Source organism: Lipophrys pholis (genome assembly GCF_963383615.2).
Source record: "Lipophrys pholis genome assembly, chromosome: 15".
Taxonomy (NCBI): domain Eukaryota; kingdom Metazoa; phylum Chordata; class Actinopteri; order Blenniiformes; family Blenniidae; genus Lipophrys; species Lipophrys pholis.
In genome coordinates this window covers 11,984,437-12,005,786 of record NC_137642.1, presented here as the reverse complement: position 1 = coordinate 12,005,786, position 21,350 = coordinate 11,984,437, and the positions used below count along the sequence as shown (strand labels likewise).

General features: G+C 41.5%; 2 protein-coding genes across 3 annotated transcripts in view; one reads left to right on the top strand and one right to left on the bottom strand.

Annotated features, from left to right (window-relative positions):
* Positions 1-2,634: 2,634 nt before the first annotated feature.
* Positions 2,635-9,525, bottom strand: slc25a16 (solute carrier family 25 member 16). Of its 2 annotated transcripts, none has more exons than XM_080481061.1 (10): positions 9,267-9,525; positions 8,251-8,397; positions 7,233-7,325; positions 6,989-7,122; positions 6,734-6,797; positions 6,373-6,494; positions 6,222-6,288; positions 5,957-6,119; positions 5,790-5,858; positions 2,635-4,247 (listed from the first exon to the last, which is right to left on the bottom strand). In XM_080481061.1, exons 2-10 carry the CDS (start codon positions 8,342-8,344, stop codon positions 4,091-4,093), a joined length of 963 nt encoding a protein of 320 aa, XP_080337187.1. In that variant the 5' UTR covers positions 8,345-8,397; positions 9,267-9,525; the 3' UTR covers positions 2,635-4,090. The 2 variants fall into 2 exon arrangements, with proteins under 2 accessions (XP_080337187.1, XP_080337188.1); XM_080481062.1 differs by having other exon boundaries at positions 3,213-4,247; positions 7,046-7,122; positions 9,267-9,386.
* Positions 9,526-12,414: 2,889 nt separating this feature from the next.
* Positions 12,415-21,350, top strand: part of tet1 (tet methylcytosine dioxygenase 1) — a 31,491-nt gene continuing 22,555 nt past the window's right edge. The window contains exon 1 of the mRNA XM_080481852.1: positions 12,415-14,718. Coding sequence (XP_080337978.1) covers positions 12,547-14,718 — 2,172 coding nt within the window. The 5' untranslated portion in view covers positions 12,415-12,546. The remainder of the gene's footprint in view (positions 14,719-21,350) is intronic.

Below are 21,350 nucleotides of genomic sequence, written 5' to 3'. Positions count from 1 at the left end.
TTCAAACCGCTCCTCAAGATGGTTTGTCACAAACACAACAGAGGCGGTAACAATGATGAAGGCTGTGAGCAGTTGAGCTTGTGATGCATTCGGGTTTAATAATTATAATCTGCATGAGTAGAAACAAAACTTTGACCCAGAGCATAATTTCTTTCACGTTCTAATGAAATGCTGGCGCAAACGCTTTCATAATCTGTTCAGTGTGAATATAAAGCCTTGCCAAGGAATGTCTGGTAATTATTAGGCTCAGAAGAGGTTTATGAATTACCTTCCTGAACTTAAAAGAATGCCAACTAAATAATTAATTCAATGTCAAAGCAATAACTCAGACCTCAGATTATGAACGGAATCATACTGTAAGATCAGGGCGGAGTTGTGGCTCTGGTAAAAGATTAAAACATGACAATTCCCACTGACAGTGTAATGTAATGCAGTCAATGAGAATATGTTTATCAAACAAACCAATAGATTATTTTCATATAGATTTTAAAAGGATGCATTGGAAATCATTAACCGTCAGCAGTTTGGTAAGAGAAGGACATCATTAGATAAATGAAGAGTTATTTCAGCAGTGGGGAACAGTTTTGTACGGTTGTGTAAAATTAAATGAACTGCAGAGTCTCACAAGGTACAGCTCTGGACCCCAATTGTTGTTTTATGAATGTTAACATAGAAAACGTCTGAAAAAAAGTTTCTGGGTGGGATATTGGTTCATAAGATCTTCTGGAAACCTTTTATAAGATATGAGTGTGAAACCAGTGCAGGGCATTGGAGCACATGTCCATTTTGACTAGTAATTTGTATCGCTTTATGCTTTTCAATGTTTTCTGTTTCTATAAATAGTTTATTCCTTTCATTGTCTTTTGATGTTGTTTTCTTTCCTGTGTTTTTTTTAAATAGAGATCATCAAGTCCAACTATGAGCATTATGCTAATTGAGGTCACATTATAACACAGTTTCCTTCTTCTCCTCTTTATCAGCAGTTATTTGTAGAGAAATCAAAGGTGTCCTTTACTAAATGTTGATATCAAATAACTTTTTTGTCTTCAAACAATACGAGCAGGTTCATGAGAAACCTCGACAGAATAAAGTGATTTTGCAGAGGGAACCTGAAACTAACAGGGCCAGAATATATTCAGATGTTAAAGACACTAGACGGGGCTTATTTTTCATGGTATTTACCAGTCAAATTAGTGGGCGACTCGGGACAACAACATGCCGCCTGTTCCACTTCTGAAATAAATGCAAATGCATCACAGAGGTCCCTCTGTGGCTTAACAGGTGAAACTGTAACATCTACAATTCCGAGGATCTGTGTATGTTAAACTCAAAGTGACAAATGAAACTTACTCATTACTGCTTAGCAAATTGGAATTTAAAAAACAAGTACTCTTTTAAATCATTACAACGAGCAGTACAACTCTTCCTACAGGGTGGCATTGGCAGGACAAACTGAAGACAAAACTCTGATGGTTTAAGAAGATGTTTTCTTTTAATGTAATTTAGATACTGCTTATAAAACTAGAGTACAAAGAGAAAAACAACTTAGATGACACGCAATCAAAAAAGGCATTTTCAATCCTCGTTCTGAAATGATTTAATCGGTTTTCAGTCACGTCAATCAGGTATATTCACTTAGAAATAACTGAATAATGCTATGTCAGTCGGAGTGATTCGGAAGAATGACGACAAACCGATTGAACGGAAATGACAGACATTAGAAGGAGTTGGAAACAAACAGAAATTAGGCAGCAGCTCTGTGAGTGAATGATTAACTGGCAGCACACAATGCTCGTTGTTTCCCACCTAGATGCTGCTACTTGTCATCAGACATCGTTTGATTATACTGTTGAACCCACAAAGGAAGGTACAACTGGGAACTGCATTTAATGTTGGTCTGGGAAAACACACACACAAAAAAAAATGTAATCTTGTTTTTACTTCCAGACCCGTTTCTTTTCTATTACTTCAATGCAAAATGGTTCAGTAGTCCGAGTGGATTTAGGAGCGGTTCTCAAGCCTGGAGTCTGGACCGCACACATAGGCCACATACTCAATGTGAATGGCCTCAGTTTTTAAAAAAAATATATATACATGATGTTAACTAAATGGTCAAAAGACGCAAAGTAAGTGTTGAATTATCTTTTTTTCTAACAAAGTCTATGTTTGTACAAATGTGTGTTTATGAACTACATTCTGCTTTATTGTGACACAGAATAGAGTCCAGCATTTAATGAAAATGTGACTTTATGAGAAGGTGAGAGGGGAAATTTATTCCTCTTCCACGGTTTCATATGATGAGTCACAAGCCCAAAAGGTTGAAAATTACTTCGTTAAACAACGGTGCCTTCAAATGTTCCCGTTGACATTCACTGATCTAAAACTGAGGCCTCAGCTGAAGCTTGTGCACAAATCCCAACATTGCATATGAATCTCCGAGATGAAGTAAGACGTGGAAGTCAGCAGAAGGCAAGAGGCTGAAAACTAGAAGAAGAGGTTCACATGAACTCAGTGGAAGTGATGTATTCACTTGTTAATTCAGTCGTTAATGATCGGCCTCACTCGGACGTTAGAAGTAATCAAACAGGAACTGTAGCGAGTAGTCAAATAATTCTGCTGCGTGAGATCAGAACCACTGTGTAAACAATCGTCAGCATTATACGATTACTTTATGAAGAAAAAACCCTAACCCTCAAACAGGTAGAATACAATGAAGAAAAACTTAATTTTTCACATCATTTATGTCAAACTCTAAAACTTCTATACGTTTTGATATTTTTTCCCCCCCAAGTGCATTTCAAGTCGTTAGATTCTGCATAATTTGAACAAAAATGAGAAACTCCAAAATCATTAGATCTGATCTTTTGCCCATTTAGGCCTTTTGAAATCTAAATTACACATTTTTATGTTATAGGTTTAAAAAAAAAAAAAAAACAACTAACTGATGATTTTCTAATTTCACTGAGACGCACCTGCAGTTTGTTCTGTTAAGATCCGAACACAGACTATAAAATGTTATCTCAATGCTGCCACCCAGTGGCAACAGGTTACTAGAACCAAATAAATAAATAAACGATGAAAAAGCTATCTATAGTCATGAAGTGCAAATTGCTCCTGAGTCTACTCAAAACATTTTAACACTAAAGATACACACATCATACATTACCACCCGTCACAGCCACAGACAAAACAGTGCACATTGACCAATATTTCCCACGAAAAGCATTTTTTTTTTTAATCATAACCTGCATACTGCAACATAATAGTGTAATGGTTTTAATGAGAATCGCATATGGTGTACCTTAAAAAAAAAGAAGATAAGAAAAGTGATTTTTGGTGAACTGGTTTCTGAGTAGAAGAAAAAAAACAAGGCAAATCAGCACAAACTGCAACATTCCCTAAAAAAAAAGCCCAAAATGTATTAAATTATGACATTATTTTTTTAAATTCCTAACCATATTTCAGTTTTTGCTCAACAGCTCCTATGTCAGTAAATTAAGAAGACATAACCATAAATTATAAAAAGAAATTTGTGTAGATTTAAAGTGAGGGCAATTATATACATTTATTACCAAAAGCATGAATACTGACAATCTGAAAGAGTCCATTTGATTCTTTGTAGGGAAAAAAAAAACTGCAAAAAACCCACCCTATTTTGATAAATAATTTGATAATGTTAAAATTATTCCATCAAGTCATGAAATGGAGGAAATAGCGAGAGCGTCTGGATTTGTTGAAGGACTTGAGGTGTTTCTACACTGTCAGAGGTGTTGGCATGTCGCCGCTGCAGAAGACACCGACGACGGAGTCGCTCACGTTCAGGTCTCACGAGTTCCCATCGAATGGAAACCGTCTCCTCGGAGGCAACGGGGGACAAACCCAAGAGGGGTGAAGCGGGACAGACAAGGCGTGAATGTCCGCTGTTTAATGGACGACTCCCATGGTGCCTTCAATGACCTCACGGAAAAGGCAGCTTCCACACCGATGAGATTAAGACGTTGTGAGTGGTGATGGAAGTGGAGCAGGCTTCTGACTCAGAGCGTACATGGAGCCTCAGTGCAGAAAAAAGAAAGAGAACGGAAAACAAAACCTAGTTGAGGTGGAGGACCTGCTTCATGAACTCATAGGTGGTGAAGGCCACAGCCTGCGAGGGGACACAGCGGATGTAGTTGAGAGAGAGGCCTCGGTACAATCCCTTCTTAATCCCATACGACTTGTGCACGTACTTCAGGGTCTTGATCAGAGATCTGTTCAGACGTAGAAAGAAAAATCACAACCTTTAAGAGTAACAGAAAAGGTTTCCTCTGTGTGGAGAACATGCTACAGGTTTTACATTTCTGACGTTTTCTTTTGAAAACGTTAGAAAACCTTGAATACCAGGAGCAGATCATGCAGAAAGAAGTGTGCATGAACTGGAATTACAGGGACATTTGCATGTGTGTGTGCGCGCTATTCTACTGAGTACATCTACTCTTAGTACACAGTTAATCAGCACAGTGTTGCACTGGATTCCTGCTTTTACTATTACTTTATGAACTCGAGATTATTCCTCATCAAATTCTCTTTTAATCTAATCTCATCCAAACCAATCAGGAAACAACACAATGACACAATACTGAGGTGAATTTTAGTGTCTTTGTTAGTAAAACCTGAGAAATCAAACAAATCCAAACAATATTGTTGGCTGATACTAACCAGAAGTAGCAAGGATATTTGGATTTCTTATCGAGATTATTTTGAAAATCTGGTTAGAGATCTTGATTCAACTACTTCATTCCTTCATGTGACTTTAGGGAGAATTAAAAAGGCCTTTCTAAAGATAGTTTCACCAGATGTTTCTATTCAACATGAAAGTGTCACATGTTTCTTTTAAGTAAAAGCCTTGACAGGAAATGTCTGGATCTGGTTTGACATCAAAGTTAATCTGATTCACTTCAGTGATGTGGCCAATAGTTCTTCCTGTCACAGACGACACAACTAAGAAAGTCTTTCCTCTTCGGTCAAGTCTTCTTCTCCAGTCTGGGAGCAACAACGTGCATTCAATGCTTTAACATCTGCTGTATGTGTGAAACACAAGAAAATAATGTCTTTTATGCATCATCATCATCATCATTCGGGGGGGGGGGTCTGTTTGTACTTGTATTGTGATACAACGCAAGGATGCCAAAACAAACCATCTACTAGATAGTTTCAACAAACACCATCCAGTTGGAGATTTAGAGTCCTGAGAGTGAAGACCACACGCTCGTCGCTGCTGCTTTCCTTTAAAGTCCTGATCGGTGAGCGCCTGACCATGCATATCTTTTAAAACTACGATTGCCCTTCGTCCTGGTCTGTTCAATGAACGTTTGATTGCAATGCAGATGTCCTCTGCTGCAACAAATAAAGTCACACTCAACCATGAAGTTATCGTCAGTAACTTGTTTCTAAAATAGAATAGTGCTTTTACTTTCCCCAATGAAATCTGCTGTCAGTCCAGGGATCCAAACCAGCAACTTTCTGGTTTCAAGTACACTTGTAGTGGCCTTTTTTTTAATTAAATGTGAGGACAAAAAGATTATAATTACAGATGTTAAAGAGTCATGAATGAAAGAAGAAAACACATTTAGGAACACAAAAGAGAAAAAAAAACTTTCTTGATTTTTTCCCCCCAACAGTGTCACTAGAAAGAAAACCTTTCCTGAGGGACGATCTGATGATAACACACGACGCTTAACGACTGATAAAGTGTACCACATTACATCACAGTGCAAAAGACCATGAAGACTATGAGTGGTGTTCGTACTTACACGCATTTGTCTGAGTCTGGCAGCACGGTGCCTAACTGCATTCTCCTCCGGGCCACGTCCAGAGGATACCTAGAGAGAAGATGTACGATGTGATGACTGACAGCTGAAACGACCCAGGAAGCGGAGATGAAGCTGCTGCGCTATGAGTCGAGCTTTAAACCCCTTACGATATGGTCTGAGCGATGGCACCGGCGACGCCTCCACAGAGCAGGTTCACGTGGGTCTTGAGGATGAGGACGTCGGGATTGTCTGAGGAGGGGCGTCCCAGCAGCTCCGGGAAATGTTTCAGTCCGAGGCTCTTCAGAGTGCCAAAGGTGAAGAATGAGAGACCTGAGAGGACATCGGTTCAGAGTTCAGAGTCACTTCATGTCGTTCTGCACGACGCTCACGTCGGTCTTCGATCAGTCCAGGCAAAACAATCCCAGTGATCACCTGCGTATGGAGCCATTCCTATAAGTGTTGGAGTAAGTCCTCTGTAGAAGCCCGGTATGCCGCCCTCCTGCACGGAAAACAACAAACAAACAATGCATGAATACTTAAATCCAACATAAACACAAACGGAAACTGATTACAAGAAAATCACCTTAAGGTAGATGGTTTGGAAAGCATTGATGATTCCAGTGTAGCGGTGGTCTCCTTTCACCTGGAAAGCCAGCCTGGCTCGGACCACATCCAGAGGGTAGGTACATATCACTGCAGTCATCCCTAAATGAAAACACATCCATCTATTCTACACCACTTTATCCTCGGATAACTTTGCAGCTTTAGAAGTTTTAAAGGCCGATTCCTGCGGACCACGGTAGAGGGGCAATTTTATCATCTCCAATTAGTCTCAAATGCAGAGTGAGAATATTAGTAGGAATATAAACCCTTAATGTAACTCTTCTCTTTTTCTTCTCATAAGGGGCTTACAAATGGCACAGCGTGAAGAGTCTTATCAGTACCTGCCATAGATCCTGCCATGAGGCGGTGGATGTGTCCAGAGATCCCGAGCTGTTTACTGAGCAGCTGTAAAAAGAGATCATTACTTTCATTGGTGACATTATCAACAACATTATTATCAACAGAGGTTGAGTCCATTAAAACAAACAACACAAAGGCGAAACCAAAGTCTCGAACAGTAAAAGGTTCATGAAACAACCTGCTACCTTCAGGTTCAATTGTTTTGATAACAAACGTTCTGAAAAATGATTAACCACCTTTTTATATCGATCAAAGGCCATGAACTGGATTGCTCCATAAGGAAATATCCTGACCATCATCGCCCCGTTCCCCTTGTACAAGCCGAGGAGGCCTTCTTTTTTCGGCACAGCTTTCAGGGTGGAAAATACTCCTGGGGGAAAAAAAAAAAAAAGCAAGTCCACAAGTTTCACTCCTGTGAAACAGATGTGTGAAAACAAACACTTGCTGGTTTCCCATGTTTTGCTTTGTAAGAAGTCTTACCCAGATGTTTGTAATGGGGGCTCTGGGCTTGGAGGAGAATCTTGACTCTGTCCAGAGGAGCGATGGTACTTTTGGCACAGCATCCTGCAACACCTAGGTGAAAACACAGAGGCAAGGCATCGGCTATTATGAATAAGCAATTATTTATGTCAATATTTAAAAAGTGCCAGTCAATATCAGCTAGCTATTGAGAGGCCGTCTATTGTGGTTATTTAACACACACGACTGCAGCCGGAGCAGAAGCAGCCCCGAGACAATGAAAAGAGTCCGTCTGTTCAGACGGTCCCTGAACTTTACTGTGTGGTTCCGAGCACAAAGCAGAAACAAACGGCTTACACATGTGTGTCTGTAAGTATGTTGTTTCTATTAACTTTTTATGTTTGAATATTAACATTGTGGCTTTGTACTAAAAGCAGAAATGCAGGTTTCTTTTTGTTTTTTATTACATGACACTTTGACAAGTAATAACCTTCAATTAAATGATCCTGTATTGCTGTTTCATTGGCATGTTTAAAGTCTTGTTGGAGTATTTGAGGAATTCTTTAACTTTAGAGTGTAATTATAACCTTATAACAATAAAATCGACATCTGTTTGGAGAAACAGACTAAATCACTGCAGTTAAGTAACACAGTCCAACCAATGTCTCCAAACTGTATAAAGGTTTCATCGCAGCCCAGGCTGGAACCTTCCTGCTGTGAGGTGAGAGTGCAAACCACTGCACCACTGTACCGCACTCCTGCTGGTTCCCTTCGCAATTTGAATCAAATGACAGAGTTGAAATATTTACACATCATTTTTTGGGGGGGTTAAAAACAATACAACACAAACATTTAAAAAAAAAAAAACAACTGCCAGAGTTAAGTAGATGCCAGACAAAATGTGTTGGAGGTTTGGTTGCAGAAGCTGGACACGACATTGACTCACTGACATTAGGAACAATTCAGGGTACAAACCAGGCAGACTGCCAGTCCATCGCGGGACTAATACACAAGAACATATGTCTCTCTTACATCTTACCTCCAGAAACAAAGGATCGAAGCCAGTAGTAGTCCCTGTTGGCAGGGGTGCTGCTCATGGTGGGAGAGGAGGAGACCGCAGCCTCCGACTTCATTCTTTGGGCTCAGGAATCTGCCACATCAGCGGCTGCTTGATCGTGTGAAGACCCTGCAAACATAAACACGACCGTGAGGCATGCAGATATTAGTCTTTAAATGGAAGAAAACACACTGTGAAAAGTAAAAGACGAATGAAAATAAAGATTATTGAAGTGGGGGTACGACACAAGAAACAAGTACAAAGTGGCACATTTCTTTTTGATTGTGCAAAATGATCACTCGATTTTTATTTTTTATTTTTTAAAACATCACACAACGATAAAAAAAACCTATGAAGGGAGACACAATTACGACCACTAACACTACTACAAGCAAACAACACCATTAAGGAAATTAAACAAAACCGACACACAAAACAATTACAAAAATATATCAAATTAACACAGATACAACATTATCAACAGATGTATTTGGAGACATACAAAAACAACCACAAACAAACAAACATATGTGCACTGGCCTCCAACAAAAAAAACTCGAACAACTCAAATATTATTGATACGAGAGGGAACAAGAGGTGTAAACCAACGTCAAATATACAGAGCACTATCAGGAGCCACAAAACAGCCCCAATGACTGCAGACATATTTTGGACATTTGCTTCCAGGAAGTCGCGATGAAATCAATGAGTTCAATGTGAGAAGAAGAATTGTATGTGTAAACAAAGTAGATGACCCCGGCTTTATGTTACTTACAGTTTAACGACAGGAATTAGTAGCACGCTAATTTAGCAGATAAGTAACTCTCAAACATTGACACCCAACAGAAAAACGTGAGCTTTGAGAGGCGTGAAGAGATTAAAGTGGATTGTTTAAACTCGTCTGTTTCTCCTCCGCGGAGCTGACACTGTCTCGTCATTCCTGGAAATAGTCCCGTCTGTTGAAACGTGGCGTTGTGAAGGCTGTTATCGCAGCTCACCTGATCATGAGGAAGTAAAGCTGGTGAATCGATTTAAGGTGCTGATCTGAGGCGTTGACATGTGTCTCTCATCGTGCCCTTCGTCCTCAGACTGACGGCTGCTGCTGCTTGACCAACACTGGCGCATGATGATGACGTAAGGTGACGCTCCCTGAACACGTAATATCCAGAAACAAATATGGTAATATCACTGTATCTCCTGGAGAGTTTGCTGCAGTGTATCTCTAAGGACAAAACTCCTGCTGTTTATTAATGGAATAGACATTTTGGATCATAAACGTAATAATAAACATGTAAGAAACAGTTTTTATGAACAAAGGAGAATAAGTCCCAGACGAAAAGCTTTTTGGAATAGTAAAAGTGTAATTGCATATTATGATAACAAAATAAAGACTTAGAATTCATAGTTAATGTAAAAATTCTAATTGGATGCAGATTGGCAAAAGTAAATCTATATTGAATTTAAAGGACACATTAAAACACTAAGTATCATAAGTGAATGCTAAAAAGCAATTCTACTTTCCTGATCAATCTTTTATTCCATCCTAAATTATGATGGGCCAGGCTAAAACCAGACATTCTTGCCCTGAAGCAAGAGTTCTTACCACTGCACCACCAAGTAGCCCTCCTTATATATTTTAAGTCGTTTTTGTGTTGGTTTAGTGGTTGTTTAACAGGGCAGTACAATTGTGTATTAGTTAACACACTCGCCTCAAAGCTTTCCAAATTTGCTTGTTCACCCTGTAGATGGGATACTTGGGTTTTGCTCCAGCAGTCTTAAGGTATTTGACTATAAAATTGCCCTGAAGTGAGGCTGAGTGCTGGACAGTCTTTCTCTCTCTCTGTGTCTGCCATGTAATGGAGTGGTACAGAATGTGTAGAAGATGGAAAGATGGATGTTTGTTAAGCGTCTGTTTGTCAGTTTGTTTCATTGTTGTTGTAATCTTTAGGACATGGACCCTCACCTCAGCTCACTTCGCCAATTGTTTCCAGATTTTTGCACATTTGATATTCAAAAACCCCTTTCTCACAATTTAATTTCTAATTTATAGCCTTGGGTCCTCGGGTGGATCTCCTCTGCTTGTTCCAAAGTTGAAGCTTACGTCTACGAGTGACCGTGCATTCTCTACCAGGGACCCTCGGCTTTAGAATGAGCTGCCGGAGGAGGTAAAGCTCGCCAAATCACTGACCTCTTTTAAATCACTTCAAAAATTCACTTTTACTGACTTGCCTTAATTTCAAGTTTACTTTTAGTTTTAATTTATTTTTACTCAAAAGTATACTCTATTCATTTTTATATATGTTCTCCTTAATAGCTGCCTTTTGTGTGTTGTCATCTGTACCTTCTGTCTATTACTTCATTGCTTGTCTCCCCATGTCTTGCCTAACTTTTTAATGTTTGTGTGTATTTAATGTCAAAGCACTTTGTGAACAATTGTTCCTAAAGTTGCTATATAAATGATGTAATGAAAAATTATTGTTGTTGTTGTTTTGTTGTTATATATTTCCTTGAGTGGCAGGCTACGCGCAGCCACCAACCAGGAAGAAGCAATACCACAAGTCATCCACTGCCGTTAGTCTAGTCTAGTCTAGTTCAACAGCAGGAAACTGAATGTGTAAATACCACTACCCTGGCACTGATGAAGACTGCATACTGTAAATACTGTAAATATTACATCTACTGTGAGTATTTCAACCATATATTTCCCCCCGTAGTTCCATGTGTATATAGGCATATATAGTTTTCTAATTATCTATTTATATATAGATAGTCTATTATCTTGTGTGCAACTATCCTGATTGTCTTTAAGTATCTGTGCAGTGTGGAGCTGCTGTGATGATTTCCCCATGTGGGATTAATACAGTCTGATGTTATCTTCTGTTTTTATTATCAATGCTGTTGTTGTTATTGTTATAACGCTTGAAAAACATGTTGAACCTGCAACATGTCCGCGATAAATCCTTAGTTACACCCCTCGACTCAGTCCATTCCTTGTTACCATCAGCTTTGGCGCACTCTTGCGTGCACTTGCCGCATGGCGCGGCGGGGAGCGGCGACCGCTGCGCTCCACTCCGGGTTTTCTCGTGCGCTCTTCCCTCCGTAGCCCGACGACGAGTTCTTGGCCAGCGGAGCCTGTAGGTTGCGTCTGGTGGAGGGAGAGTGAGCGGGGCTGCCCTGAATGGATTGACACAAGAGGGATTTACATTTTTTAACGGGTGTTGTGCCCCGCAAGAGACTACAACGGAGCACCGTGAAAGACCAGCAATCCCGCTCGATGTGCGTCCACGCTGTCGGTGCGTGCGTCCTGCTCATGTGTCATCGCCGTGAGAGGATTGAACTTGCCAGCAGTCTATATTTGCCGAGGAGGGAAACCAATACAAGGTCTCGCTGTCTCGCTGGAGCGGAGTATTATTAGCAGTTCGGACCGTGCAACTGTCTCTCTGTGGTATGTAAAGCATTTCAGAATAAATAATATTCAAAAAACACGGGGCAACAAAACAACCTGCGTAAAAGTGAGGTTTCCGGACGCGTCGGGGGAGGGGGCAGCACTACACGGTGATTTAAATGACAGCGGTCAAGTGCAAAATAATAATAAACAGCGACGTCTGAGGGCGTTTTTTTTTTTTTTTTTTTCCACGGTAATATCCCCCTCTTCCGCCAGTCAGAAAGACGAAAACAGGATCCGACCTCCGGCCAGAGCGCTCTCCTCTCTGCGCCTGCCCTTTAAACTGTTAAAGCCGTTTATCCACTCCGGATCCTGCTGTGTTTGTTTTTATATATAGTCGATCTGGTTTTATGATACCTTTAATCAACATATTTTACTATCAAGAGGCGCTCGGACTTTATGTTGCTTTGGGGTTTTTTTCCGCACTTCTTGCCTGTCCGAGTCGATATTCCAGGCGGGGCAGAAAAGTGTCATGAGCGCACAAAGTAGAGAAAAATGTTGGCTTACTCGTAACACTATAATCCTGTCATATTGTTGCTTACAATTTGGTGAGGTATTTCCAGCGTCTTTGCAATAATAATTTAACAATTTAAGGGTATAAAATTTCACATTTTAAGTAAAAAAAAATTTCTTTTCTTTGTCCTCCATAGGTCATGTACTGCTATTACAAAGTAACAACGGTAAACTGAAAAACCAATCACAAATAAATAATTATATTTAAAAAGAAGAAGAAGAGGAAGAATAAAAACAAACATAGTGTGCCACGCAAAGGATAAACATTCACCTTGCCCCCATGCTGGCTGACAGCAGTCCTCACATCCACACCCTCAGTCATGCCTGCTTCCACCAAACCCGCCAGGAGACGGACACCTGCTCAGCGGAAAAACGGACAGAAAGCGATCGGCACCAAGAGGCAAACCTGCAACTCAAATAAACCCAGAGGAAGAGCCACAGAGAGATCCCAGAAAGCACCTGCAGAACCAAAGCAATCAGCCACCGGAGCCGAGGTCAGCCGGAGCCCTCGTGGAAGAGGCAGGCCCGCTGGCAAGGGTCCTGGGAGGTCCCCTGGCAGGGTAAACCATGCCCTAAATGTAACAGGATCTGCAAGGCTTAGACGCTCGAGCAATCGGAGTGACCATTGTGTTCAGTTGCAAGACCCCCTGGTGCGTAGGAAGTCTCAGCGGGGCACACAAGTGTCTGTAACTCCCTGCCAGCCTCCTAAACCTTACAGGAGAGGTAAAACCAGCAAAGGGAGGCCTGGGAGAAGAGCGGCATCTCCTCCCCGAAACACAAGCAACCAGCCACTGAGTACCAGCATCAACAATTCAACTCCTGCCAAGGAAAATGAGAAATTGGACAACTGTGATGATGATAGAAATCTGCCAGTTCATCCAAAAACCGATGTTGAAGTTCCTGCGAGTATTAAAGACGCAGTGTTTGGAGTCAACAGTGGTAAAGAGGTCAGCCCACTTAAAGCTGACTCACCACCATGTGAAGACACACTGGAAGACTGTGTGCAGCACAGCTGTGACAGTCCTGCAGCCCAGCAAGACAAAAAGGCTGTCAGCCATGACAGTGAAGGTGACCTGAAGTGCGACGTCGAGGCTTCAGAGTGTGATGGTCTTGATGGACAGCTAAAACTCTGCAGCAACAGGAGCAAAGATCATATCTCTGAGCCCTCAGAGCTACTGACCGCTGGCTCATCTGGTGTGCCGCGCAGCTACGAGGACAATGACAGTTCATCTGTCCTTGGAAATAAGCTTGATCATCATGCCAGGGATGTTAAGCACGATAATTTGTCTGCTGCTCAGCGACAGGAGGGTAACATTCTAGTCTTGAATGACCGTGGGACAGAGGAAAGAAAGACACCTGTCAAAGAGGAGATCGATCATGATAGAAGACAGAGCCTCGAGATAGAAAAGGCTACTGAGACTATGAAAGAGAGAGCGCAGACTATTGTGAGGCCGGGAAATGGTGAGAGTGGAGAGAAACACATCAATGTAAGAGAAAATTTCAGTTCTGAAATTTCTGCTGAATCCCAAACCAGCACTCCAGCCTGTCCTGCCCCAGATCCACCTCACTCTACTGAGGGACTGACAGCACCGTCAGAATCACCTGCATGTGAGCTACTGGTCTCCAACACAGCTACCTCAAACCCCACCAAAGCCCTCTCCACCGCAGAGGCACGTGAGCCAGATGGTCTGATCCAGGGTAACATAGACGGTCAACCTACCACTGATGGTGCTAAAATTCAGTTCTCAATGTCTCCAGTCATCCCTGAGACAGCCCTGATGGTGCAGACTGTTGTTGTGAAAAGGCACATGCCAGTTATTATCTGTAGAGACTCTCTCAACCCTAAAAGCTTGATGGATTCAAGCCACGTTGAACCACACCAACCACAGAGCCAAGAGGTCCCTTCTCCTCTGGGAGAAAGACGAGCTCGCACGCCACCAATGACACAGACCAAAGATGCTAAATCCAATCCAGAGTCACCGGAGCACAACAGACAGAACGAGACATCTTCAACGTCATTGGTAGTTTGTCAGTGGAGCACAAATGTCCCTGCTGCTGAGCGTGAACCAAACTTAAGTGAGGACAGAATCCAAGTAGCAGCGCCAGAACAGGACTCCGTGCCAAAGATTTCGAGTCTTTCTCTCGACAGTAGCTCCACCTTCTCCTGCAGCTCGGAGAGCACTCGCTCCTCTTTTTCTTTTGAGACTGAATCAGAAACAGGTTATGGAGAGTCCAGTCCCTCTGTTCTACCGGGATCCTGGGGGCCGGAGGGGGGTGGCTCGTTCCCCTGGACAGCATCAAACTCACAGAGGAGGGAGAAGAAGAAGCGGAGCAGGTGTGGGGCGTGTGAGCCATGCCTGAGGAAGATAAGCTGTGGCCAGTGCAGCTGCTGCCTCAACCGCAGTACCGGTCATCAGATCTGCAAGCTGAGGAAGTGTGTGGAACTAAGAAGGAGAACACCTACATCTCTGCTCGTACACTCCACTGCACAGGTGAGGCTTGTTTTACACCACATTTTAATGACCTTTACTAGCAGCTCGTGTGGAAGTTTTATTGCAGTCACATTGTTCATCTATTCCACTGATCGCATGCACGCAGCCTTCGATTGGATTTAAAGAGATACTGGAGCTTCTTGCATGTTTACAAAGTGAAAAATGAGCTGTCATCACTGTCTGACAGCATTATTGTTTTTCATCTTGGACATTCAGTTGAGTGAACCAGAACATGTGAAAGTGAAAGTTTCACGTGGACTTTTTGGCTTCAACTGAAATTTGTAGCGTCTTCCTCCTCAATACAGAATAGAGAAGTGTGTGTGTGTGTGTGTGTGTAAAAGAGAGGAAGATACCATCACATGACTAGCAGCAGTTCAACACATGCTTGATGTGTGCCTGCATTGTGTGTGTGTGTGTGTGTGTGTGTGTGTGTGTGTGTGTGTGTGTGTGTGTGTGTGTGTGTGTGTGTGTGTGTGTGTGTGTGTGTGTGTGTGTGTGTGTGTGTGTGTGTGTGTGTGTGTGTGTGTGTGTGTGTGTGTGTGTGTGTGTGTGTGTGTAGTCTAAAGTGCATTCAAGTGAATAGCTATTTCATGAAGAGCACATGGTGACTGTGTGTCTGCGTGGAGGAGTAACTCAGGGCAGCTTTTTTAAGTTGTGTTTCTTCACAGTTGCACCGCATGACTGTGACAATGGAGTAACCTCTCCAGGTGACTGTATTCACATTGTCATCAGCTGCAGTGAACTGTGCAAAGGTTTTAGGCACTAAACTGCATTGGGTATATTTCTTTAAAAAGGCTAAATTGAATCAGTGTGCCTACATGTGGTTCTTCTTTGCGTTCAGACTGATCTTAGAGTTGCTTCTCTCTCCTCATGTAATCTCATACTGACTCAGTGATGTTGAGCTCGGGGCTCTGTCGGGGCCATACCATCTGTTGCTGGACTTCATGTTCTTCTTTGTTGTAAATATATTCCTGAAGGATTCCGCATATGTGTTTAGAGTTGTTATGTTGCAAAGGTTTAATCCACGTTCTTTCCTATCTCGTGAGAAATCTGAACATGTTGAGTGCCATTTCCTTGTTGTAAAACTAGCAGGTCTCATGGGAGACCAAAATCAGACTTCGGACAGAAAATGTAGACTTTATCAACATGAATGATAATATTCTCCCCAACTGTTGAAGATCAGATTGAAGCGATGAACTTAATGGATGACATGTCAGTGTTGTGTTTGTTTATATCATCCTTCTGTGTCTGCAAGATTTTTTTCTGTTTAATAGCTGTGTAACTTCTAGTTTAGTTACTTGTAACATTAAACTGCTTGACTAATGCGTCTTTATTGAATGCAATTGAAATCAAACTGCATATTTAGAAAACTAATGTGTGCTGTATTGTTATATTTTTCCTCTCTTATCAGTGTTTGAATTCAGCAGCCCTGAGATAAAATAAATACATAGAAACTGACACCAAGAAGCAAACAGGTCAAATTTGGTGGAGGAAAGTCTAGATTTTGGTAATCTAAAGACCCTCATATTTTCTCAGAACTTGGTCAAATTGACTAATAAACATTGAACGCTAAATATTGCTCGGTGTGCCTGCAGCATACGCCTCAGCAACCAGTTGAAGTCTGTATGGAGTTGTTATTTCAGCAATACAAAAACTGGCTATTACACTGTCTAATGACCAAAGGTTTGTGGCTGGTAATGCAGGTTTAAATTGTTCATAAGCACAAGCTTCTGTAGTCAATAAATGTCTCATATTATTCGTCACAATGGCGCTTTTACCCTATCTGGGCAGACAGAGGGCTAAATGATCTGTTGCTGGTCATTTTTCTGAGTTGTGAAAAGTTCCTTGCAGCAGCTGACTCTTCAAGCTACTACATAACCATGTGCATAATTCAGTGGTGTCCATGTGGCTGGGGGGAGGTGTATGTGTGTGTGTGTGTGTGTGTCCATGTGTACTCTGCTGTGTGCAAGCGTGCGTGCATGCAGTGGCGGAGCCTTCAGAGTCGTAGCAGTGGCAGCAGCAGATTAAACCTGATTATATAACACCTACAGTATTAGTCCCAGAGACCTCTGTGTGCTATTTCTGAGCGTATGAGTGGGCAGAGGGGGGGAAAGATCAGGCCAGGCCGAGATTTGCAGCCCTGCCATTTGGATTGGCCTCAGTTGTGGGTCAGCATATGTGCATTTTACTGACTCAGTGACACACTTGTAGTATATCTGCTTAGGACTTTCAGTGTTACGTAGTGTTTGCATGTGTGTCTGCATGCACTCTGTTGGTAAAAGACTTCACATTGATTGGTACAGAACTGCTGATCTACTAACTCTCTCGGACAGACCCACTTGTTTTGCCATTACTCTTAAGTGACATCACGCTGGCCAGCGTTCACAGCGTGGCCTGTGTTTGTGGATTGAAAACAGGTTCTTGTTTGAGTCTTTGAGCCTGCAAGGGTGGAGCTTCAGCAAAGTCAAGCAAGACCGACAGTACTGACAGCTATTGTTGTTTGGGTGGATGAAGTTTATCTTCCCTTCATAGGAAGATAAAAACTATAAAGTTAGTTGAATTAGGGCTAAAGTGAAACTAACATGATCATGTTAGATATTATTAATGACTGCTTGGATTTGTAGAAATAAAAAGGTCTCTTGGTAGCTTTAAAGGTTTGACACAAAGTCTTCATCCAACTTTGTTCTATACAACTTTCTCCAACTCAGGGTCAAGGGGGCTGTAATCGATCCCAACTTATGGTTGATGAAAGCAAGACTCATCAATGGACAACAGTCCATCACAGAGCAAATACATAGAGGCTGGCAGTCACACACACACACACTCATTCACACCTACAAGCAATTTAGCAATTTGCCCAAAATGCACGTTTTTGGAGTACGAGTGAGAACATGCAAACTCCACATGGAAACCATTATACTGTGAGATGGGAGTGCTAACCACTACACATCTGTGTGACCCAGAGCTTAGTTTTTGATTTATAAAGAAGTGTTCTCTTTATATTTACATGTCAATCAGTTCCAAATTGTGTTTTAGTGAAAAATAATAATAATTATGAACTTTGCTCTTATGATTTTTGTTAAATATTAAAACAACATGCAGTGTAAGCGTCTCATGCTGTCAGTTGAAAGCAGCCTCTGTTTGTTTTTTCCACACAAATTTTCACCTTGATGACGAGTATAGTAAAAAAAAAAATCCAAACTTTCCTGCTAAGTCCTACACACAAAACAAGTAGAGCAAGTTTATCTTTCTCTTTGATTCATAATCTACTACGAGTCTATGTGGGTGTGTGTGTGTGTGTGTGTGTGTGCGTGTGTGTGTGCGGTGAGCGTGCTGTTCGTGTGAGTAGTATGGTAGCATGGTGGCCAGTCTTGCTGATCAAGCTCACACACCCTTCAAACAAATGTTTGTAACTCCACAAGACTGGAAAAAAAAAAAACTCTGAGGCCAGAGAGGAGTTCATGTAGGGGCATGTGGCTCCTGCTGCTGGTTTTACCAGTGTGAGCTGCAGTGGTTGGTGTGAGGCTGTGGTAGTCTTTCTTCTTTTAAGCCTCTTTTAAAACATTTACAACGTCTAAAGCATGCTTACACGTGCAGATGCAATGCAGATTTGTACAGATTAAACGCAAGTACAGGTTACAAATAGAAGAAAAAAAAAACCAGTTACTATGGTTTGTGTGTTTGGATGAAAAAGAATGAAGGTGGTGAACAGCTAGAGTGGCGCTTTCCTTTTAAAAATGTCTGTTTTCACTCAGTGCTGATGGCCCCCTTGTGGCCTTGCCTTGTATCAGGCAGCGTGGCCAAGGCAGAGACCTGGCACTAAACAGAAACACACACACACACACACACACACTCACTGGGAACAAAATACTAAGGTTCAAAGAGTGCAAACTCCAGTGTGTTGGTAGAGTGCATTTGACTGAAAGAGTTCTGACATGTTTAGAGCTGTAGGCTGTTTGAGCTCACTCAAATTTTATGGACTGACAAAGGAGATATAAGTACATTTTTTGAATGGAGACCTGTTTCTCCTATCACGTTCAAAGGGTTTCATTGTCATGCGTTGGTATTAAATGTGGATGAGTTTGAGGTAAACACATGTCGCCTCGTGTCAAGATGGATACGTGATCTTCCAGTGTACAAAGAAACTGCCACCTACATACGTATACGCTGGTTTTGTGAGGGGACAGCAGGCTCAGGCTGGAACCAATATTTACAAATAAACAGAGCGGAAGCGTCAGCTCCAACAGGATGTGTGGAAAAGATGTTTCCAGTTTTAATAGGTCCCCTGTAGCATTACAATCCCCACGTAATAGTGCAGATGTGAATGTTCTAAACATACAGCCATCATCATTACTTGAGGAAAGAGACAATAACTCATTGTATCTGCAAAAGAACATATGCCAATGATAATACTTACTCTTATCTATGCAGTTGTGACTATTTGCACCATTACCACACATATTTATCCCCAGACTGTCTCTAGTTCCTGGATTGGTGTGTGTTCTGGCAGAAAACTATCAAACACCATTGCTTTTGCATTTTGTGACATTACTTAGACAAATGCTAAAGACCCAGCACTCACAGGCGCTCTTGCTACCTATTATTTGGGAGTGTTAGTGTCTCCTTCTGCTCTGTATTTTTCACAGTCAGGCACCTGGCAAAGCACTCTCCTGTTAATGCTGACATACACCATAATTACATCATACAATACACCATTAATTCAGTTCAGCACAATGCCGCTGCAGCTGGGTGCCACGCTTTGCACACACCGAGTAACCGGCGTGCTTCTTGACTGCTTGTTAGCCCAACCCAGCTCCTCCTGCAAACTCATTTATCTCCTGGCTGCACTTCTCCGGGTTTTTTTCTGCCACAATGCATTTGCCAGAAGGGTAACCCAGCTGAGAGTGCACGTGTGTTGGGAAAACATTCGTCAATCCCTCATGAGGAGCTTCCGAGGGAGGACAGGCTCCCTGCAGCAAACAACAGTGGCTCTTGCATTAGATGTGCTGAAGATGTTCACCTTAAAGAGAGATATTCATGCATATTTCTGAAAGTGACCTTGCGGCGAGGCTGCGTACAGCTTGTAACACCGTCTTTGTTCGGGAAGAAACCAGCCTAACGTAAAGTCTGAGTGATTTGTCTACGTAAACGCTCCTGTCAGGGATAAAGCACTCTTCCCCCCTCTCATAGACAATACAGCAGGTTCTCAGCTCGGACGGTTGCTATGGTGACCCTTCTTTGTCTGCTGACCTTTGACCTTCCATGGTTGTCTGATTGAGTATCCTTCAGGGTCATAATGAGGATTTGTGGAGATAACTAGTAGGCATCCACCACTGTGGATTCAGGACTTTGAACTCAGTAACCTACATTCAGGTAATTAGGTTAAACTAAGCAGGTTGTCCCACTGGCAGTGGGTCAGCAGTAATCTGGAGCCATCCTCACGGGATGATCATCCCAAAGGCAACACAGATACCTCCATGTTATAATGAAATCCAGGAAGGCAGCTTTCAAAAAGCAATAGCCATACACGCAGTACTTTTATTATAAAAATGATCTGGCTTTTTTTTTTTTAACCAATCTGACAACAGATTAGTACTCACCATAAATGGTCTGTAACTGACAGGATAGGTAACTATTTATTATTTCTGCATTTAGCTCTTGGTTTTACAGAACTTTTGAAGTAGAGAAAAAAGATGTTTTTAAATGTGCTTTAGTCTAAAGATAAGGTTCAGTTCAGACTTTTCAAATATTGGTTTATGTAAAACTTTCTTGATTTTGTTAATACTTAATCTCACAAAAACACTGTAGAGAAGGACACATCTGGGGGTCAGGGGGATGCCTTTCCCCTACATAATGGTTTTGTTGGAATTATTATATTTAAAATGTTTGTAAAAATAAAGAAGTTAAAAAAGAATTTATTACTTTTCATACTGAGGCATTTACTTTATACAACTGAACAGATTTTAAGTTTTCTGGAGAACAGTTTTTTATCTTATAAAATAAGCTCTATAGATGGAACAGTTGCACACTTGAATAGTTACCAGATATTTCTATTCAAAAGCATCTAACGAGCACAGGAATACGTTTTTTCACTACATATAGATTGCAACAGTCTCTAAAAAATGTTCTTATGATGTGAAAACCCCTGCTAGAGTAATCTGTGTCAAGTTTTATCACGATGAACATGTAAAACACAACAGACTTCATCATAGACACTTGACAAACACACAAAAAATTGTTTTTAACCTATTTTCTTTCATCAAGCATTGAGCAGTGCCACATAATTGGATCTATATTTCATCAGCCTGTCATATCAGGAGGGCTGTTGAGCCGGATTGGGAGTTTTACTGCCATCAGTCTGACCTACAATAGTTTACTGAAATACGTTATCTTGATAGAAAGAGGAACATCGTCTGTATTATTCTATCACAGTAAATACGACAGGACATGAGATGCTGGTTATCCGGCATGACCACAGTCAACCTCACAGTGAACCCAGAATAATGTGTCTGGTTGTCTGAGATTGAGATTCTTAATGCTTGTTAGCTCCAGCCTTGTTTCAGGCAACCACTTGCAATCAAACTAATAATTCATGTAGCTTCAGCTATGTTTGGAAAGTCACAGATTACTTG

Excerpts from the sequence above, each read along its gene's own strand:
- slc25a16 (XM_080481061.1), bottom strand. The coding sequence starts at position 8,344 with ATGAAGTCGGAGGCTGCGGTCTCCTCCTCTCCCACCATGAGCAGCACC. Across the intron at positions 7,123-7,232 it reads CCCCCATTACAAACATCTGG|GAGTATTTTCCACCCTGAAA; the intron begins GTAAGACTTCTT and ends TTTTTCCCCCAG. Across the intron at positions 5,859-5,956 it reads GCCATCGCTCAGACCATATC|GTATCCTCTGGACGTGGCCC; the intron begins GTAAGGGGTTTA and ends TCTTCTCTCTAG.